Here is a 17,894-nt window from a genome sequence, read left to right as displayed (position 1 = left end):
GCACTGCACCACAAGATTCGGGCGGCAAGAGGATTTGTGAACTCTGCCATAATATCTGCCTTTGATGTGTTTTCCTTCAGCATACACAATAAATGATGGTTCTTTCAAACCAGTTTAGGGAACACAACACCACATGACAAGTGGTGAAGTCTTGAATATGAGAATGAACCCTCGATCTCCTTTCCATGAATTAGTAGGTAATTAGAAATTGTTTGTAAGGAATAAAGTGGAGGCTGAGCTGTGAAAGCCTCACACTCACTGACAGAGTTGACAGCCCTGTAACCCACATCTTGAGGGAGGCATCTTGTATAATCAGCGGGGAGCTATTGTTGTTTCCCCTCGCTTACCCCTCCTGTGTCCGGATCTTTGTCTGTCAGGCTGCTATATTAAGTTTACAAGACACCCCAAAATAACAATGAAATGGTTCCTGCCTATTTCCTGTCATCTCAACCCTCCTGCCACTTTGCCACCACCTCATCCCACCCACACACACACACACACACACACACAGATAGGTACTGCTCTTCATGCTGCCGCCCTTTTGTGATATAATTAAAATGGCGTAATGGATGTCATTCATTGTTTTGAGAGAGTAGGCTACCTGTTTTTATTAATGGACCAGATTTGAGAGGGTGGACGAGGAAACAACACTTAACCAGCAGCAGGCCAAACGGCCACTTCCCCCTTTATCTACAGAAATAGCCATCCAATCCACGACATGAAAATGATAGAGGAACAATGAAGATGACTGAGTTCAACATGTGGGTTTACCTGTTTACCTTACATTGGGAAGGTGAGTTCTGTTGGTCCAACTCAGGAATAGATTTAGTCCTATTCCGCGTATTCTAAGTGTTGTTTAGTGACAAACATGGATAAGTTCAATCAGAGTAAGAGTTTAAGCCTCCAAATAGAGGAGACCAATGGCTTCGTTCTCCTAGCAAACAAAATATACCTGGGCTTGTCACTAAGCTACAAGGTAAAGTTACCTTGACCTTGACCACTAAATATACCCCAGATCCAGTGCAGATGTGCTGTCTGTTGTCTGGGCCATTCAAAGGTACACTATGCAAGATTTTCACCTTTACGAAGCCAATTTGATGGTAAACAAACTTGTAATAGGTGAATCGTTCACCTAGCTATAAGTCGAGTTTCCATTATGGGCGTTCAGTTCGGTAAAACCTAGGAAGTGGGAACTTGTCGAGGAACCTGCTCTTCCTCGGCCCTCTCGGTCCTCGGGTTTCCATTCCATTTGAAGACCCTGGTCTAACTCGCCGGCATCTGGAAGTGACGCAAACTTTGCTCAACAGTAGAGTAAAATATAAATGTATCTCGACTCTATAGGGAGCTCTACAGTCGCCAAAAACACCTAAACCTGCATAGTGTACCTTTAATGCCTAGGTTTTTAATGTTGACCAATTCAACGGGTGCACCTGGAAAGCTGAGGAGAACAAGGGACCCGGCCTCCCCCATGCGTGCTGACCGATCTGCCTGGACTCTCTAGTGCTCTGTTGGTCGTTTCCTTCCTCTTTCCTTTCAATGGGCAATAGTTATGAAAGCTTCTTAAGAACCAGAGATACCAGAGACCAACAGGAATCCAATACCATTGCATGCGATCTTTACTAGAGTCTAGAGCAGTGTTTCTCAAAGTGTGGTCCGGGGGCCACTGGTGGTCCGCAAGCTATCCCAAGTGGTCCGGGAGCAGACGTGGTAAAATATAATAAAGATGAGTTGTTTGCAGTATTGAACCAACTTGTATGAAAATCCAAGCAGTTCTGCAACACTATCTTTGTAAGATATGCCAGTTTAAATCATATGAATCCTCTGACACAGTAAGCAAAGTGCAAAGACAATAAGCAAAGTGGTTCAGTCAATAGGCCTATTGTGTAGGATAATATTGGCCTACTGTTGAAGTAGGCTAAGTTTAATCCTTTCTGTTTTTAGGTAGGTGGTCCGTGCGTTTCTTTTTTACTGGTCAACTGGTCCTTTGTCTGAAAAAGTTTGAGAAACACTGGTCTAGACTAGAGCATACCCACATAGCAAAACATTTGTCTGGCCCACCTCTGGGTCACTCCCTTGCCTCAGTGTTGGCCAACTTCTGGCTTGGTCCCCGGCCCAAGAATGACCCAGCCACTGATAACTGACACAAAGAATTTCCTCTGGCCCAGGTGTGGCCCACACACAGTTAAATGAGTGTCGGCTGGGTAGTGCTCACTGTCCTTACCTGATCCACTCACATCCTCAAGGATATGTATTATGTGTCTGCTTTTCACTCACACAAACACATGAAGACACTCTCCCAATCTAAACACAACAATACAACACTACAACACTACAATACAACAATACAACAAGTTTATTCGTATGCAAACACACACACACACACACTGATGATGATGACCAGCCTGGTTGGACTTCCTCCTGTGCGTGCCTGCTGTGCCCTGCTACAGGATGACCCCTCCCACACGTGTGTCCCAGATCATGGTCCCCTCTCTGTGCCTGTGTTTTCCATCTCTCACCCACACACATCCACCCTAGACACCACCTATTTGTCATAATCTCTGCCACCACGCGCTGATCTGAACACCCCGCCGATGCCATCTGGACCGTGTGTGAGTGCGTGTTTGTATTTGTGTGGGTGGCATGGGGCAAGTACAGTTTGTTTTTAAACGGCTTGTACATATGCTCTGTCTGTAGGGGCCCACTGGATTCCAACTCCAACTAGAGTTTCTATGACTCTCTCTCTCTCTCTCTCTCTCTCTCTCTCTCTCTCTCTTTCTACCTCTTCTCTCCCTTTTCTCTCCCTCTCTCTTCCCCTCTCCACATCCGCCCTCCTCTCTGTGTGTCTCGTGATGCTGTAACACAACGGAAGGAGTTGAAGCGAGTTCATTGGTCAATTAGGTCTGAAAACCGGGAGCAAGATTCCATTACCCGCACTTGTTACTATTCTTGGCCTTGGCCCCCGTTTTCTGAGTCTGTGTCACACTGCCTCCCTGTGGCGACTGTGGCACTCTGCTCCCTAGCAGGATTATATAAGCCTTTTTTTATTTTCAGGGCTGTGAGTCATCGTCCTTGAGTGAGGACAGACTGAGTGTTTGAGAGAGAGGCTGAGTGTGGGGAGGGTTTTCGGGGGGGGGGGGGGGGGGGGGGTATTGGGGCACAGCTGCTGCGGGGGCGCTGGGTAATGGATTTGGGGATTTTCCCTGTTTTTTACCTCTCTTTATTTTTGGCTGCAGGGGGGATCTGTGCTGGAGTTCACCTGCTGGCTCCAGGCTAAGCTATTGCAGCACGAGGACACAGGTGCTGTAAGGTCATTATGCTCTGCTGTTGGCTCTCAGATGACACTGCTTCAGAAAAACGGGATGTGTGAGTCACTCCATAGAAGAACCTATTCTATAGGGAACCAATGAAGCACCATTCTATTGAGAACCAATTTAGTTCTGTATGGAAGGCTATATCAACCCTCATTCTTTACTCTTATGTTGGTTTTCTCTTTCATGCTCTTTCTCTCTCTCTCTTTTTCTCTCACATTCTTTCTCTCCTTTGTTTAAGGTCATTGACGTATCCTTCCTGTAGATCGACTCAGTTATCTTACATGCTGGCTCTGTATCATGCAGATAAATCATGAATGACCGAACAGCAATTGAGCAACCTACTGAATGGCTATTTTTAGAATTTTACAATTAGATTATTTCTATCAGATATTTACTGATCTCGATCATGGCTCCAGCAGGTTCCAAACATTACAGCAAGCTACAGACATATTCAATATGCTGGCATATCAGAGATTAAACTATTCACTGTGCCCGGCAGAATGAACGCATAGGGTGAGGGGGATGAAACTGACAACAATAATTAACCAACTGTTAGACAATTTCTTTATATTTTGTATTTTTATTTTCAGCACACACAAGTACAAAATGTAATTTAAAAAAACACTTTTCTTAAAAAAAAGGTAACATATGTTGTAGTGATGAATTCTGTTGTGGTAAACAGGGAATGTGTGAATGATTTGTGACGTGTGTCTGAGTGGTTACTGAGATAATGGCAGTGTCTGAAATAATAAGTAACGTACAAAAACGAGGCCTCACCCTAATAACACACATTGATGTCCACTGAAGTGATGGCATAACTTTAAATGGCCAGGCTTCTTTATGACGCCCGGGCTAAGTACCTCACGTTTTGATTTATGAATGAGTAGGTGAAGTTTGTCACTGAGAGGAGCCTATAGAGCATCCCTAGTACAGCATGTTGCTTGCAAATCCAGACATTTCTCTACAAAATTAAAATATTTAGCATTTTCCTTGACTGGCTGCTTAATTGCATTTCCCTGCTAGCACTGAATTGAAATGCTTCAAAATAGCAACAAATACTAACTCAAGTCAAATAGTCATAAATATTGTGAGCCAGGCTTTGGAGTTTTGATTCAGAGTTGACATTGTCTTTCTACAGTACCATGCAAAAGTTTTAGGCATTTGTGAAAAAAATGTGAGGATGTTTTCAAAATAATGAGATGAATAGTTTTCACTTTACATATAAAGTCATACAAAGTAAACAAAAGAATCATTGTTTGGTACAACCTGCCTTTGTCTTCAAAACAGCATCAATTCACCAATAGGTACAGTTCTTCAGATACTTTTAAGGTACTTCTCTGAGAACTTCACAGTTCTTTGGTGGATTTAGACTGTCTTATGTGTTCTTATGTGTTCTGTATCATCACGTAATCCCAGTTCACACTGTATTCTGAGCTGAAGACCCTTAGGTTTTCAAACTGCAATGTGGTTTGTACATTTTGTAACAACACATACATGTTTCCCTGGAAAACTTTAAAATATGATATTTCCAATTGAAACATTAATGCTAATAAAGATAACATACAAGTGTCAAAGACAAAGAAATGTTTCGTGAAACAACTATGGTGCCTAAAACGTTTGCACAGAACTGTACGTCCATATGTTTTTGTAGCCGTCAAATAAAGAAATAACAATAAACAATCTAAAAATGAAAAGAAGACAAAAGGGCAGGTTGTAGAATCGCTGGCACCAAACAACGTACACTTGCCCACCTGCTCTTTGAAGGCACTTTGTAGGTGGTAGAGGGGACAGATGGAGTTCAGGTTAAAACAGCATCATACAGCAGTTATCATAGTGCAGTTGGTCACATTGGCCTCAGCTAACCTCACCTGGCACAATGGACCCGAGGAGGTGTTTAGCAGTGTTACCATTTCACAAAAACACTGCTTGATGATGGTGCAGTTGGAATAATGGATTGTTCGCCACCGTTTTTGCTAATATGGGACTTTTTGGCCATGTCAAGTGAGAGGAAGAGCTGCAAAGGATTCTACAAATATGTAAACGAGTTTAGCTTGCCTTCCTCCTCCTCCACCTTTCTCTTTCTCTTGTGCTTATGTCCTCTCTCTCTCTCTCATTCTATCTCTCTCTCCTTTCTCTCTCCCCCTCTGTATCTCTCTCTCTGTCTGTGTACTTAGAAAGCATGTGGTCCCACATAGATGGACAGGCGGAGGGCAGAGCTGCTCTGGTAGCTCATGACGTGGTTCACTGACACCATCTCCAGGTCCAGCACGTACTCCTTGGGTCCAGTCACGGCTCGGGCCAGCACCAGCATGGCGCTGATGTTATTGATTTGCTGTGGTGAGGACAAGGGAGATCAAAGACACAGATAAACATCAGTTGAGTCTGTGAAGTGTCACCTTTGCTTCACCTGTCTGCTGATCCACACGACTTCCATCTAAATGTGAAACAGGTCCTTAGGACAAGAGACGCCTTTAATCTCTCAACCTCATAACCAAGTGTCAGTGCTGTGTCATACGTAGCCTCCACACATGTATAAGGAAAACATGGAATTCATATATAAATATGTATAAGAAATGAAGATGTGCATGCTCCAATTGTTCTATCAATATAGAAGTAGTGAATTATTCAGAAGTTACAGAGCAGTCAAATCTGAGACTGTGACCCACACATGACTCACTCATGATCAGGTCACCCATCTTTAGACATCCATCACACATTATGCTATAGGCCTACTGGCTAGAAATGTCTGAAGAAAACTCTGATTGCTTATTCTTACTCGGATGTAGAAGTCTCCGTTCTCATCACCGGAGCGGATGCGGAAGGAGTTGTTGGCTCCGGGGTAGACGCTGGTGGCGTGGATCTGGAAGATGTCGGAGGGGACGGAGCGCTCGGACGTGATGCTCATGTAGCGGTGCACGATGAAGTAGGGCAGCTCCCGGCAGGCCGGCTTAGTTACCGGACACATGCAGCGGCTGAGAAAACACACGGCCACAGGGAGGCTCACCACTGATTACACACACACACACACACACTCAGCAAAATACTGTCCCTGTCAGGTTCTATTTACTTCTTCTTCTCCCTCTCTCTTTCTCTCTCCCTCTCTCTCTCATACACACACACACACACACACAAGTTTCACTTTCTGACTAGAGAATTTAGGAAGTAAAGTGCTGAAATGCCTAGTCAGCCGCTCACACATTATCCCATTCCACATGTCAGATTCTCTCCGTCTCCTCTCCTGACGCTAAGTCATTAAGGTCGTTAAGCAGTCATGGCTAATTGAGCCTTCAGGAGGCCTCATCGCTCAGGGAGGCATCTGGCCACTAGGGGGCACTGATGTAGCAGGGGAGAGATGTCCACACCAGATGTCTCCCTGTCTCTGCTGTTATACACCAGACTGGACATCTTTTTATTTCAAACAGGTCTGACTGCTCAGAAGACATGCTGTAGTATGCTTACAAAAAGCAGCCCGAAGAAGTGACCCTAGTCAGACAGGCCACACCTGCTATCAATTAGGAGCCTGGAGGAGGTATGTTAATGACACTGGATGCTCTCCAGCGGCAGAGATGATCAAATTTGGACTGAGGCATGGAAACAAAATAATCACAGCAATCTCTGATATAATGTGAGAGGCAACAGAAACATAGTTGCCTAATGGATAAAAGATGTCGTGGCTGTACACAAGCAATGGGAATGTGATGTGAGAAAGAGTGTGTGTGCGGAAGAGTGTGTGTGCGTGTGTGTGAGTGAGAGAGAGAGAGTGTGTGTGTGTGTGTTTGTATGCAGGAGATTAAGTTTAGAGTGCATACTCACTTGTCTGACACCTGCACATAGGGTTCAATGCAGGGGTTGGTTTCGACACACTTGTAACCTCCATGAATGTTGATGCAGTTCTGCCCGTCTGTGCACTGGTGTGCACCCGTTTCACACTCATTCACATCTGAAGACACGGAAAGGGACAGAAAGCACACAAATGGGCGAATGAAACAGGAATATTATCACACTTCACCATGGTTCTTTCTGCACTCATCCGATATTGAGAACATCTGAACAGGCAGAGTGAGATCAGTGACCCCCACTACCCCACAGCTGCCTCTGTGAAACTTTTCAACTCCTTTCGGAGGATTGCGGGACTTTACAGTCGATCCTCTTCTTCAGGGACTATGGGATTCACAGTCTGTGCTTTATTGATTGAGTCTTTGTGAGAGAGAGGAGGAGTGGAGGCCTGGGGGGGGAAAAGGGGGGGGAAAAGTTGCTCACCTTGGCAGAGCCGTGTGCCCAGGAGCTGATAGCCTTCTGGACAAACACAGGAGAACTTTCCTGGCTCATTCACACACTGGTACTGACACAGAAAACTGGAGTAGCTGCATTCATCAATGTCTGTCAATAAAAGATAGGGTGAAGGGAGAGAGATTGAGTGAATATAAGTGTGTGTGTGTGTGTGTGTGACACCTTGGCAAATAGGACGCAGTGACATGTCAAACCCTTGGCTTCTTCACAGTTTCATTATTAGCACACTTCGGTTGCCATGACACATATCACTGGGGGGTTGGGTGGTGTTATTTGCTGATTCTATATAACAATACAACTATATGAGAGACAGTTTTGAAAGAGGTTTCATGTCTGTAATGTTGAGATTCACATCCGGTTTTTGTATGTGTTTTACAGTGTGTGTGTGTCCGTGTCCGTGTGTATGTTTGTGTCCGTGTATGTGTGTGTCTATTTGTGTATGTTTACCGTTGCAGGCGTAGCCGTCTCCTGCCAGCTCATAGCCCTGGTCACAGCGGCAGAGGAAGGTCCCGTATGTGTTATAGCAGCGGTGCTGACAGGGGGCGCCCATGCCACACTCATCCACATCTGGAAGTGCAGAGCAGAGCAGAGCACACGTGGAGTCAGCCCTCCTCATAACCAGGATTGCATCACTCACTCACACACACACACACACACACACACACACACACACACACACACACACACACACACACACACTCATTCACACACTCATTCACACACTCTCACTGACACCAGCCCAAGCGAGTAAGCATGGCATTATGTGAAGGTTAGGGAGCACGAGCAGATGGGAGCAGCACACATCCAAATTAGTCATCCCCAAAAGGAACTGCTTTTGCTACTCGGCTGGACAAAAAAACACAGATGTGTAGGATGGCATTGTGCAATAAGTGTGTGGGCTCACCCTCTGAAAGGGCAAGTCTGACAATCTCTTTGTGTGTGTGTGTGTGTGTGTGTGTGTGCATAACTTTGATCTTGTATGTGAGTGTGTAATTTGATTCCATTTTGTTTTGCTGAGAATGTGAGTGTGTTTACCAGTATTCCCTTTTTGTTTTGCCTACATTTCTACACATCTCTCATATGGCACACACACTATGTTTATTTGTGTTCATACATGCCTACTTTGCCGTCTTGTTTGTGTGCTTGTGAAGGCATGTAGATTAGAATCCTTGCGTGTGTGGTATGTGTCTGTGTGTATGGGGTACTTAAGTGTGTGCGTATGTGTGTGCTTGCGTGTGTGCGTATGTGTGTGCTTGCGTGTGTGTGCGCGCAAATGTGTGTGTACGTATGCGGTATGTGTCTGTGTGTGTGTGTTTGCACGTGCGTGTGTGTGCGTTTTGTGTGTGTGTGGTTGTGGGATGGGCAGTGACTCAGGTTGGCGCGGTAAGTGTGGGAGGAGGCCGCCTGCTCACCGATGCAGGAGCGGTTGTTGCCAGCCAGCTGGAAGCCCGGCTCACACTGGCACGAGAAGGAGCCGGGGACGTTGACACAGCGGTGCTGACAGTACCGGTACCGACACTCATCAATATCTACAGAGAGGAAAAATCACAGACAATCAGAGAGTGCGGGCCACCATAAAGCCTACAGATAAGTTGTTTGGAAGACAATGATGTATTTTGACAAGTTTAAGTTATTCCATTTTTGTGAAAGTTCCTTGGAGAGAGAGAGAAATGGAGTCTGAAAAAGCAATACTGCCAAAACAGTATAACGTCTCAATCACAGAAGGAACCTCTGAGTGCCTTACATCTTCCTGCTGTGGAATTCAATGTGAACGTAATAGCAGCTGTAGTCTGACATCAGAGTGATTTGTGTTTCCAGATTAATGAGTCATTAGTTCACGTTAACAGGAAACTGTAATTCTGCATGTACGTGGTAATTCTGGTACGTATGATAGTACATGCATACCATATGATAGTACATGCATACCATATGATAGTACATGCATACCAGAAGGTGAAGGAGGTGATGGAGATTTTACAATATCATCTAATGAGACACAGTTGACATTTGACACATGAAAGACCGTTTCTCACCGATGCACTCCGTGCCCACTTTTCGGTACCCATCTGGGCACTGGCAGTTGAAGCTGCCCTGTGTGTTGATGCACTCCTGACTGGGCTGGCAGTCGTCTTCGTCCCTCGCACACTCATCTATGTCTGTTATGAGACAAAACACAAGACACAGTCATACTCGTGCAACATTTAAATCATACCAAATGCACATGTATGAATGAATTAATGAATCACATCAGCGCTACACTACAATAAAACATGTCTGACGTATTACTTAAGGCATTCATATTGTATGATCACCTGAGGTTTTGCCAACAGTTGGTCTAATATGAAAAGCGCATTCTTCAGCTAAGATAAATAGACAGAGGCTTACTGGCACCGGCATGCCCACACATACTGTAGATGGTGAGACAATGCACAGCACTGACGGGGACTAGTCATGGAGGCCAGTGAACCAGCTTATCCGTCCTGTCAGAGGGTCATCTCATTAAGCTGGTACTCTACTGAGTACCGGGGACAGCTGAGAATCCCAGGCAGATGTATCTGTGGGCTCTGTGTCCAACCAACCCCCGACCACCAACCCCCCCACCCCACGCATATACACACACACACACACACACACACACACACACACACACACACACACACACACACACACACACCACCCCCTGTGCCAGATCACCGATGAGGCTCACACCAGCAGATTGTAGCCACAAAACTCCAGACACGGCTGTGCCCTTTGGCCTAGATGGCAACAGCTGTCTCCACCGGAAACGTCTGCATTCCTCTACCCCCTGCAGGCACACTGGCACTCCCACACAAACGTTTTCACACCAGCACCACACACAGTTGTTCCCAGGGCCACACCTGTCCTGTCTCACTCACTCCTGCCTCATTCCCATCCGCCTCTTCCTCATCATACCCATCCTCTTACCCCTTGGCTATGTGTGTGTGTGTGTGTGTGTGTGTGTCTGTGTATGCGTACGCGCGTGGGTACATGCATGCATGCATGCGTGTGTGTGTGTGTGTGTGTGCGCGCGCGCATGTGTGTGTGTCTGTGTCTATGTGTCTGAGCGTGTCTCTGTATACGTATGTGTGTATGTATGGTTTGTACGTATGCTGTTTCTGCCAGTCTATCCATCCATCTACAGTATAATTGACCCCTCTACACACACGTGTCCATCGGTCACTCCGAGCTCACCTACGCAGCTGTCTCCCTGCGGCTCATACCCCATGGGGCACTGGTTGAAGGGCTCAGGGTTGGCCGGCCCAGGGAGGCTCGGGGCAGGAGGGTCCGGCGCAGGGATGACGGAGGCAGAACGGGGCAGGCACAGGTAGCCCCCGTAATGGTTAAAGCACTTCATCTCTCCTTTACAGGCGTCAGGGATGCTCTCACACTCATTGATGTCTGGTGGAGAAACAGACAGACACAGACCGAGAGAGAGAGAGAGAGTTTTTATTATTTATATGTTATATTTGTGTATGAACTGTATGGAAATGTTTTTTGCGTATCAGTGAAAAACAAAGCTCTCATGCCAGTAAAGCTCACTAGATGAAATGTGAACTGAACATAATTGAAATAAAATGATTTGCAATACTGTCTAAATAGTCAAAACAGGGATTTTAGAGGAAGGACACAGAGCAAGTCTGACAAGCATTGCACAATAACAGCACTCATATTGTTGGGTTCTAGAAGACACACCTTTGCAGTGTTGTGTCCGCGGGTCCCACTGGTAGCCATCTGTGCATTCCTGTGGAGGGGATGAGAGCAGAACCATCAGTGAACCCGGCCGGCCGGCGCCCAGGAAAGCCACAAGACAAAAGGGCCTAAATTACCCAAACGCCATTCAGCCATGTCATCTGATGACAAAGACACAGTCATGGCCACTGGACAGAGTAGAATTTAATGAAACGGCTCAGATGGAACCAATTAAACATGAATCAAATGCAATCATATCACATCGTATTAATGAGCACATCTCCATTTTAACTGACAACTCATTACATTTAGCCTGCATGTATATGGAGACAAAGTAGACACTGAACAAATTCAGAGAAAATGTGAAAAGGAGAAAGGCAGAAGAGTTAAAGACAGTCATTGACAACTTAATCTGCTTCATATGTCTGCCTGTCCTTAATTGTAACCTTATGAGCGCATATAACCACTATAATAGATTCCATCCATTTTGATCAATCTTGTTTGTATCTTTGAATGTTTATGCTATTTATTGCTGCACATCAATGTATATATGCTAATGTATTTCACTCTGATGAGCGTAGTATTTCATATGTTCACTCTGCTCTTCTCCGCTCCTTTCCCTTCAGACCCCCAAGCCCTGCCCCCACCCTCACTCTCTCCCTAGCCAGCTGGCCCTGAGTAGATGGGTCCTCCTCCTTTTAAAGAAGGCTATAGCTTGACCCCATCATCTCAGTGTTTGCTCTCAGGGTCTCAGGCTTTGGGCCCTGTACGCATCTTCGGACCATTGGTGCTATTATGCGTGAACAAATCGAATTGAATTAAATTGAATCAAAAAGACAGGGGCAGAGAACAAGGGACAAAGGGCCACAATAATACCATTTGGCTCAAATATGACAGAGAGAGGGAGACAGAGAGTGAGAGAGAGAGGTGGCCATACCGTGTAGGTGTCACTTTCTGAGGGTGGCTGTGAAATCGCGCTGGGGACAAGAAGAGACACACACGCACATACACACAGCAGGGACACGCAGGCGGGCGACGCCATGCTCACACACTGGCAGAGCTGTCGGACTCGACGGCGAACAAGCAGGAGGGCAAACGGGGAGACAAACACTATCTCACACACACACACACACACACAAACACACGCAAACACAGGCACAGAACAAGGAGCAGGAGCCTTCGGTGTGAACAAGGGGAACCGTTCACCCTCACAGCAGCAGCACAACGGAATCTGCAGAGAAAAAAGGATAGAGAGAGACAGCGGAAGAAGAGAGGGAAGGAGACAGGGGAAAGAGAGAGGGCATGGGAGCGTAGGTTTATTTGCTGGAACATCAGTGCTGACAGTGGCTGTTATACACACATACCTTTCTGTCTGTGAGGCAACGATCCATTCAGCCTCCTTTAACTGTTTTTAGGAGTCGGACAAAGGAGGCAGTGGATTGTGAAAGGACTGTGAGACTGCTATGCTCTGTTGACTCAGATGGACTGGAACAGCCAGCGGTCCCAACACATGTCTGCTTTTACAGTGTGGATGCCTGACTCCCTCTACTGGTTAAGTTTAGACCACACACTTTACAATGGTGGTAAAAGCTCAAGGTAGATGAAGCTCTCCTGTTTAACATACCATTTGACATCGTCAGTGACTCACTTTTGGTCTTAAATGTGGAACATTAAGTCATAAAAGAGTTAACATATGGTAACTGTTAACTCTAAATAAGGGTGACGTTCAACAGCATGATAGAGACATTCAGGAAAGTTAAAGGGTCACTATTTAAATGGCTCCTCAGACGTTCTACTGGTCAGGCAGTTTCCTGTGCTTGGTTCTGCTTAGTCCTCTCTATTTCTAGGGAACACAAACTCGGTGGAGTCCCCACACTCAGACAAAGCCCCCTTCTCATCGGCGCCTGTTCAGGTGAGGAGAAAATGTGTTCCATTCGCCAAATCAAATACTATTCAAACATTTTATAATTTTACAGTCAACATGAAAAGCTGCAAGTTTAACACTCTCGTCCGAGCGTGTGGAAACAGACAGACATACGCGTGTGCGTACACGCAGGCATGCACGCACACACACACACAACACACACACACACACACACACAAACACACTCACACAGACTCACTTGAGCGTGCACACACACACACACACACACACACACACACTGTGTCTGTCTGTGTCCCTCAGGTAGACATGTATCACGTCCCATTCCCCCAACAGAAAGGACGTGCACTTGCACATGTGGCCAGCCAGAGAAAACAGACACGTCTCGGGACACTAAAGTAGGACTTATGTCATTGTGTCTGAGACACCAACCCACAAGGCGACGTGCACGTCCCCACGTGCCAGAGTCAGCCTCTTACATCAGCCTCCAAATGGTAATGGCCCAGTTCCCTCTCCAAACCACAGGCAAGTGTGCACAATGGACCTGAGATGGATGTGACCTTGAACACTTACTCCCTAAGCACAGTGATATAACACAGGCTCGTATGATTGGATTATTACCCTTCAGCGACTGATTTTGGATGCTATTTCCTGCTTCAAGACTCCACATGACCATATGGCACAAGAACTGAGAGAAATCAACGTGAATTGGATGTGAAGGGCAGAGCCGCAAAAATAAGTTGATTTATGTCTAAGCTTATGCTACATCCTGTGATCCTCAACAATGGGTCCTAGTCAAAAGTTTAGCCGAGGGCATTTAAAATAGCTTAGTCCTGCGCATTGCTACCAAAATGTACTTGATGGACAGTCTTACGCTGCCTTACACCATTGTGATTCATAAAAAGAGAATGCCCCACCTTTACGAGGCATACAGTATGCTCTAACTCACACGTACGCGGAGACTCCTAATAAAAGCTTGCTTATTGGTTCACACCTGTCGGACCACCACAGGAGCACAAACACCCAGGGGCATCTGCCCGTGTCCACCAGTGACCAGGATCCTTAAGAAAACACTCACAAACACCCAGCCTCCTGCCCCAATGAAAAACAAACGCTGCGGACAGCTGACAGACACTGCGTCACTGGCTCGCACAGCGGAGGGGCCCCTGTGGCATGAGCGCGGGCACAGGGCCCCGGGCGGTGGCGGCGCCCGCCCCGATGGAATGCCCGCGGCGGCGAGGATGTGGCCGACACTTCCCTCCCAGGTCACGACGGACACGGACCATGTTTTCATTCCCAGAGTATCACATTCCCGGGAAAACCCCCGTCAAGAAAAAAAAAAAAAAAAAAAACGAGAGGGCAGGTTGCGGCCAGTCCGATGGCCAGGCCCTTGCGTGGCCCTAGAGCGAGGCTGCCACTCATGGCCGACGTCCACACACACCGGGAGCGTGGCCAGTGTGGCGCCCTCAGGGCGCTGTGGCCGGCGCGAGGCTGCTTCCCTGTTTACTCTGTCATGGTCCACGGACCTGCATTTTTAAAACCCAGCGAACGGGTCATAATTTAGTTCTTTTCCAAAGGGCATGGTTTTCTCCAGTCACTTCACATCAACTGCATTGTGCTGGCTTGTGTAATTTTGTTTCGTGTCAGCAGCATTTTCCCTCTGCTGTCTGCGGTGCCACCCTCCACCTTTGGCATATGGAGTTTTCAGTCCCAAAGGCTCATTTAAGCTGTCACTCATAACTCTAAGGACAGCACTGTTTGGTCTATGGCATCAAATTTGCTTGCTCTGGGTTTGGCAACGAAGACCTGGGTTTTTTAACACAAAGACCTTTACACACATAACAATTTCAATCAAGTTAGTCACCACAGATGGAGAAAAAAACATTACTTTTCTCTGTAAATTTGATGTATTTTCCAATTTTAGGCCTTAATGACTGACCTTTAGGGGTAGCAAGTGGCAAAGCCACGAGCAGGGAAGTGCCAATACTCTATTTCACACAGACACAAAAACACACACACACACTGACTCACACACACATGCACACACACACACACACACACACATACACACACACCCCCAGTGCCATGTTCTGTAATATATCCCCGTGGCTCTATCAGGCATGAAGTTGCTGATATGACCCATGACTGAAACGATCCCAGAATGCTGAATCATTCGTTTCAGCCAGCGCAAACCCCCCGTGGAGCCAAACCAGCCACTCATGAATCAAGACCCTCCAGAGCCTCAGGGCCCGTGCATACCAGCATGTACAGTATGTGGCCCAAATCAATTACATGCTCCAGGGACAGAAAGCTACAGTGCTTCAGATTATTGAAAGTATTCGAAAAAGATCTGGCACTGCTTTAGAGGGGGGCAGCTCTGGCTGTGAGGACCAGCCTGAGGACTTGGCACTGAAAGCACCTTGTCACCCTTCCCTGCCTCTACCTGAATGCTCTAGTCACAGAGCCACCATATAAATGGCCAATAAGTTCAATTCAAGTCATTATTAAAACACATAAACAAAATGATGAAATAGTGGTCTAAGGCGCACAGAGGAGGTCTTTGTGCTTACAGTGAGAGTAGCTGTGTTCGGCTATGATGTCATAAGTGTAGTAATAGCGCTTGTGAGCGTATGCGCACGAGGGGGAGGAGGCAATTATTGTTAATGGCACCTGTTTCGTTCCCCAAACCCTGCTTTCTCCATATCCCCTTTGAGTAACTGTCACAATGCATCATTTAGCCCAGTCCCTGTGCAATAGTGATTCCTAAAACCTCATTTCTGCATAAAAGTTGTGAAATCCTTGCTGGAAATGTTGTGCAATGTTTTTTTTTTTTTGTGCAACATTGTTCATGGAGTCATGGTCTGTAATCATGCCACATACAGTAGATGTTGCGTAATGAGTAGATGCCCACAAACCCATACTGGAAACTGTTTTAAAACAAACGCAAAAGGGATTGGTGTCGAGTTACTATGCGTGGGTCTGCTTGTGAGAGACAGACTTACTATGAGCTGTTTAGCAATCTGGCTGCCTGGCTGCCCCCCTAAGCTTGTGTAGCCGTGGAAGTTTGGAAGGCAGCAATGGTGTAAGTAGGACGTGTGCAGAGGAGTCAGTCAGTACAGTTCACTCCTCAAGTTCACTCTTCACTCTCTCTCTCTCTCTCTCTTTCTCTCTTTCTCACACACACACACACACACACACACACACACACACACATACTTCTTGGTGGAGAGTCTTGGTGGTGACAACATAATTCATTAGCACACTTTTAAGAAACCTGGAACTGTCTCTTTCACACTGTCTGTCAGCACACCAAGTCAAACACACTGCCTCACAACAGCTCACCAAGTCAAACACACTGTCTCACAACAGCTCACCAAGTCAAATACACTGTCTCACAACAGCTCACCAACTCAAACACACTGTCTCACAACAGCTCACCAACTGAAACACACTGTCATGGAAAAAGTCATGTACAGGCACTTATACACTTTTCAGTTGTCATTAGACACTCTCTCTCTCTGAAACACACACACACACACACACACACACACACACACACACACAGACACAGACACAGACACAGACACAGACAGGCACACAGTCACATTGGAATCTTTCATACTCACAGGCCAGCACTCCTCAGCTCCTCTGCGATCTCTTTTTTTCCCGGCTGTCTGTCCTACTCTTCACAGACTTCTCTCTCTCTGCTCTCTTCCGGTGGTGCGGCAGGTCGGCCCTCTGAGTGGGTCTGCCTATGTGCGTCGCAGAGTGTGTGTGTGTATGTGTGTGTGTGTGTGAGAGAGAGAGAGAGAGAGAGAGTGCAAGTGTGTGAGTGGCTACTTTCTCTGCGGCTGGTTGGAGTGGCCCTGGTCGTCCTCTCTTCCTCCTCCTGCTTCTTCGGCCCTGAGAGAGTGAGTGGGATAAAAACCGACAGCTGGAGTCTTGAATGTATGCAGAGGAGGGAGAGAGAGAGAGAAAGAAAGAGAGGAAGAGAGGGACAGCCCATTCCACCACCCCCGTCTTCTCCATCCAGCCCCCTGCACTGCCATCCTCCACCCACTAGACCCCCCCTCGACAACCCCCCCCCCACACACACACACACCCCTTACTCTGACCCCACAGGATGCAAATTCCTGGTCTGTGGCCCAAATTCCAAAATTCCAAATCTGTCCCGATTCGCAGGCAACAACTCACACACAGATTCACGCACACCAGCACTACTCACAAACACGAGCCGCGGCCACATGGTACACCTGGTTTCATTTAAACGAACCCCCCACAGCTTGCTAAAAAAAAAATGGCTTTTTCCCCTCCCCACCTCAGCTCACCCCCCTATCTGACTGTTTGTACCTCTCCATCTCACACACACACACTCTTTCTCCTTCTCACACACACTCTCTCTCCATCTCACACACACTCTCTCCTTCTCATTTTGAAGCAGACTCGCACTTGCTCTCTCACTCCTTTTCATTCGGACATGCCCGGATATTTATAGCTTGGGAGAGAAGCTCAAGGAATGTGGACAAAAATTAGAGACTGAAGGAGAGCAGACGTTAGAGACACACGTACACTTGGAAAAGCAGTTTGCTTTTTTGCCATCTAAATATTTAAACTGGAGCTCCTTCCTTGATGATAGAAGGGAGGAAAGTATTTAGATATGACACAGTGGAAAGAGCCTCTCTCACAATAATTGTGCTTAT

At 46.5% G+C, this 17,894-nt stretch overlaps 1 protein-coding gene and 1 long non-coding RNA gene across 2 annotated transcripts; one reads left to right on the top strand and one right to left on the bottom strand.

Moving 5' to 3' along the window:
* The first annotated feature begins 719 nt into the window (after positions 1–719).
* On the top strand, positions 720–6,075 carry LOC121694730. Its single transcript, XR_006025874.1, has 3 exons — positions 720–793; positions 3,234–3,363; positions 5,486–6,075. It is a non-coding gene; the product is annotated as an uncharacterized LOC121694730 (long non-coding RNA).
* Positions 3,882–17,144, bottom strand: efemp2a (EGF containing fibulin extracellular matrix protein 2a). The gene is made up of 11 exons (XM_042075023.1): positions 16,821–17,144; positions 12,250–12,543; positions 11,316–11,364; positions 10,815–11,021; positions 9,635–9,757; positions 9,014–9,130; positions 8,049–8,168; positions 7,572–7,691; positions 7,125–7,251; positions 6,088–6,283; positions 3,882–5,643 (listed from the first exon to the last, which is right to left on the bottom strand). Exons 2-11 carry the CDS (start codon positions 12,352–12,354, stop codon positions 5,482–5,484), a joined length of 1,326 nt encoding a protein of 441 aa, XP_041930957.1. The 5' UTR covers positions 12,355–12,543; positions 16,821–17,144; the 3' UTR covers positions 3,882–5,481.
* Between the last annotated feature and the right edge of the window lie 750 nt (positions 17,145–17,894).

Source organism: Alosa sapidissima, chromosome 20 (assembly GCF_018492685.1).
Source record: "Alosa sapidissima isolate fAloSap1 chromosome 20, fAloSap1.pri, whole genome shotgun sequence".
Lineage (NCBI taxonomy): Eukaryota > Metazoa > Chordata > Actinopteri > Clupeiformes > Clupeidae > Alosa > Alosa sapidissima.
Note: the sequence above shows the minus strand (reverse complement) of the source record. Positions and strands in the feature narration are given on the sequence as shown.

What these genes read in the sequence shown, in the direction of transcription:
- efemp2a (XM_042075023.1), bottom strand. Translation starts at nt 12,354, where the DNA reads ATGGCGTCGCCCGCCTGCGTGTCCCTGCTGTGTGTATGTGCGTGTGTG. An exon ending in CAGAAAGTGACACCTACACG is followed by an intron (nt 11,365 to 12,249) that starts GTATGGCCACCT and finishes TCCCCTCCACAG; the next exon opens with GAATGCACAGATGGCTACCA. An exon ending in CAACAACCGCTCCTGCATCG is followed by an intron (nt 8,169 to 9,013) that starts GTGAGCAGGCGG and finishes CTGCACTTCCAG; the next exon opens with ATGTGGATGAGTGTGGCATG.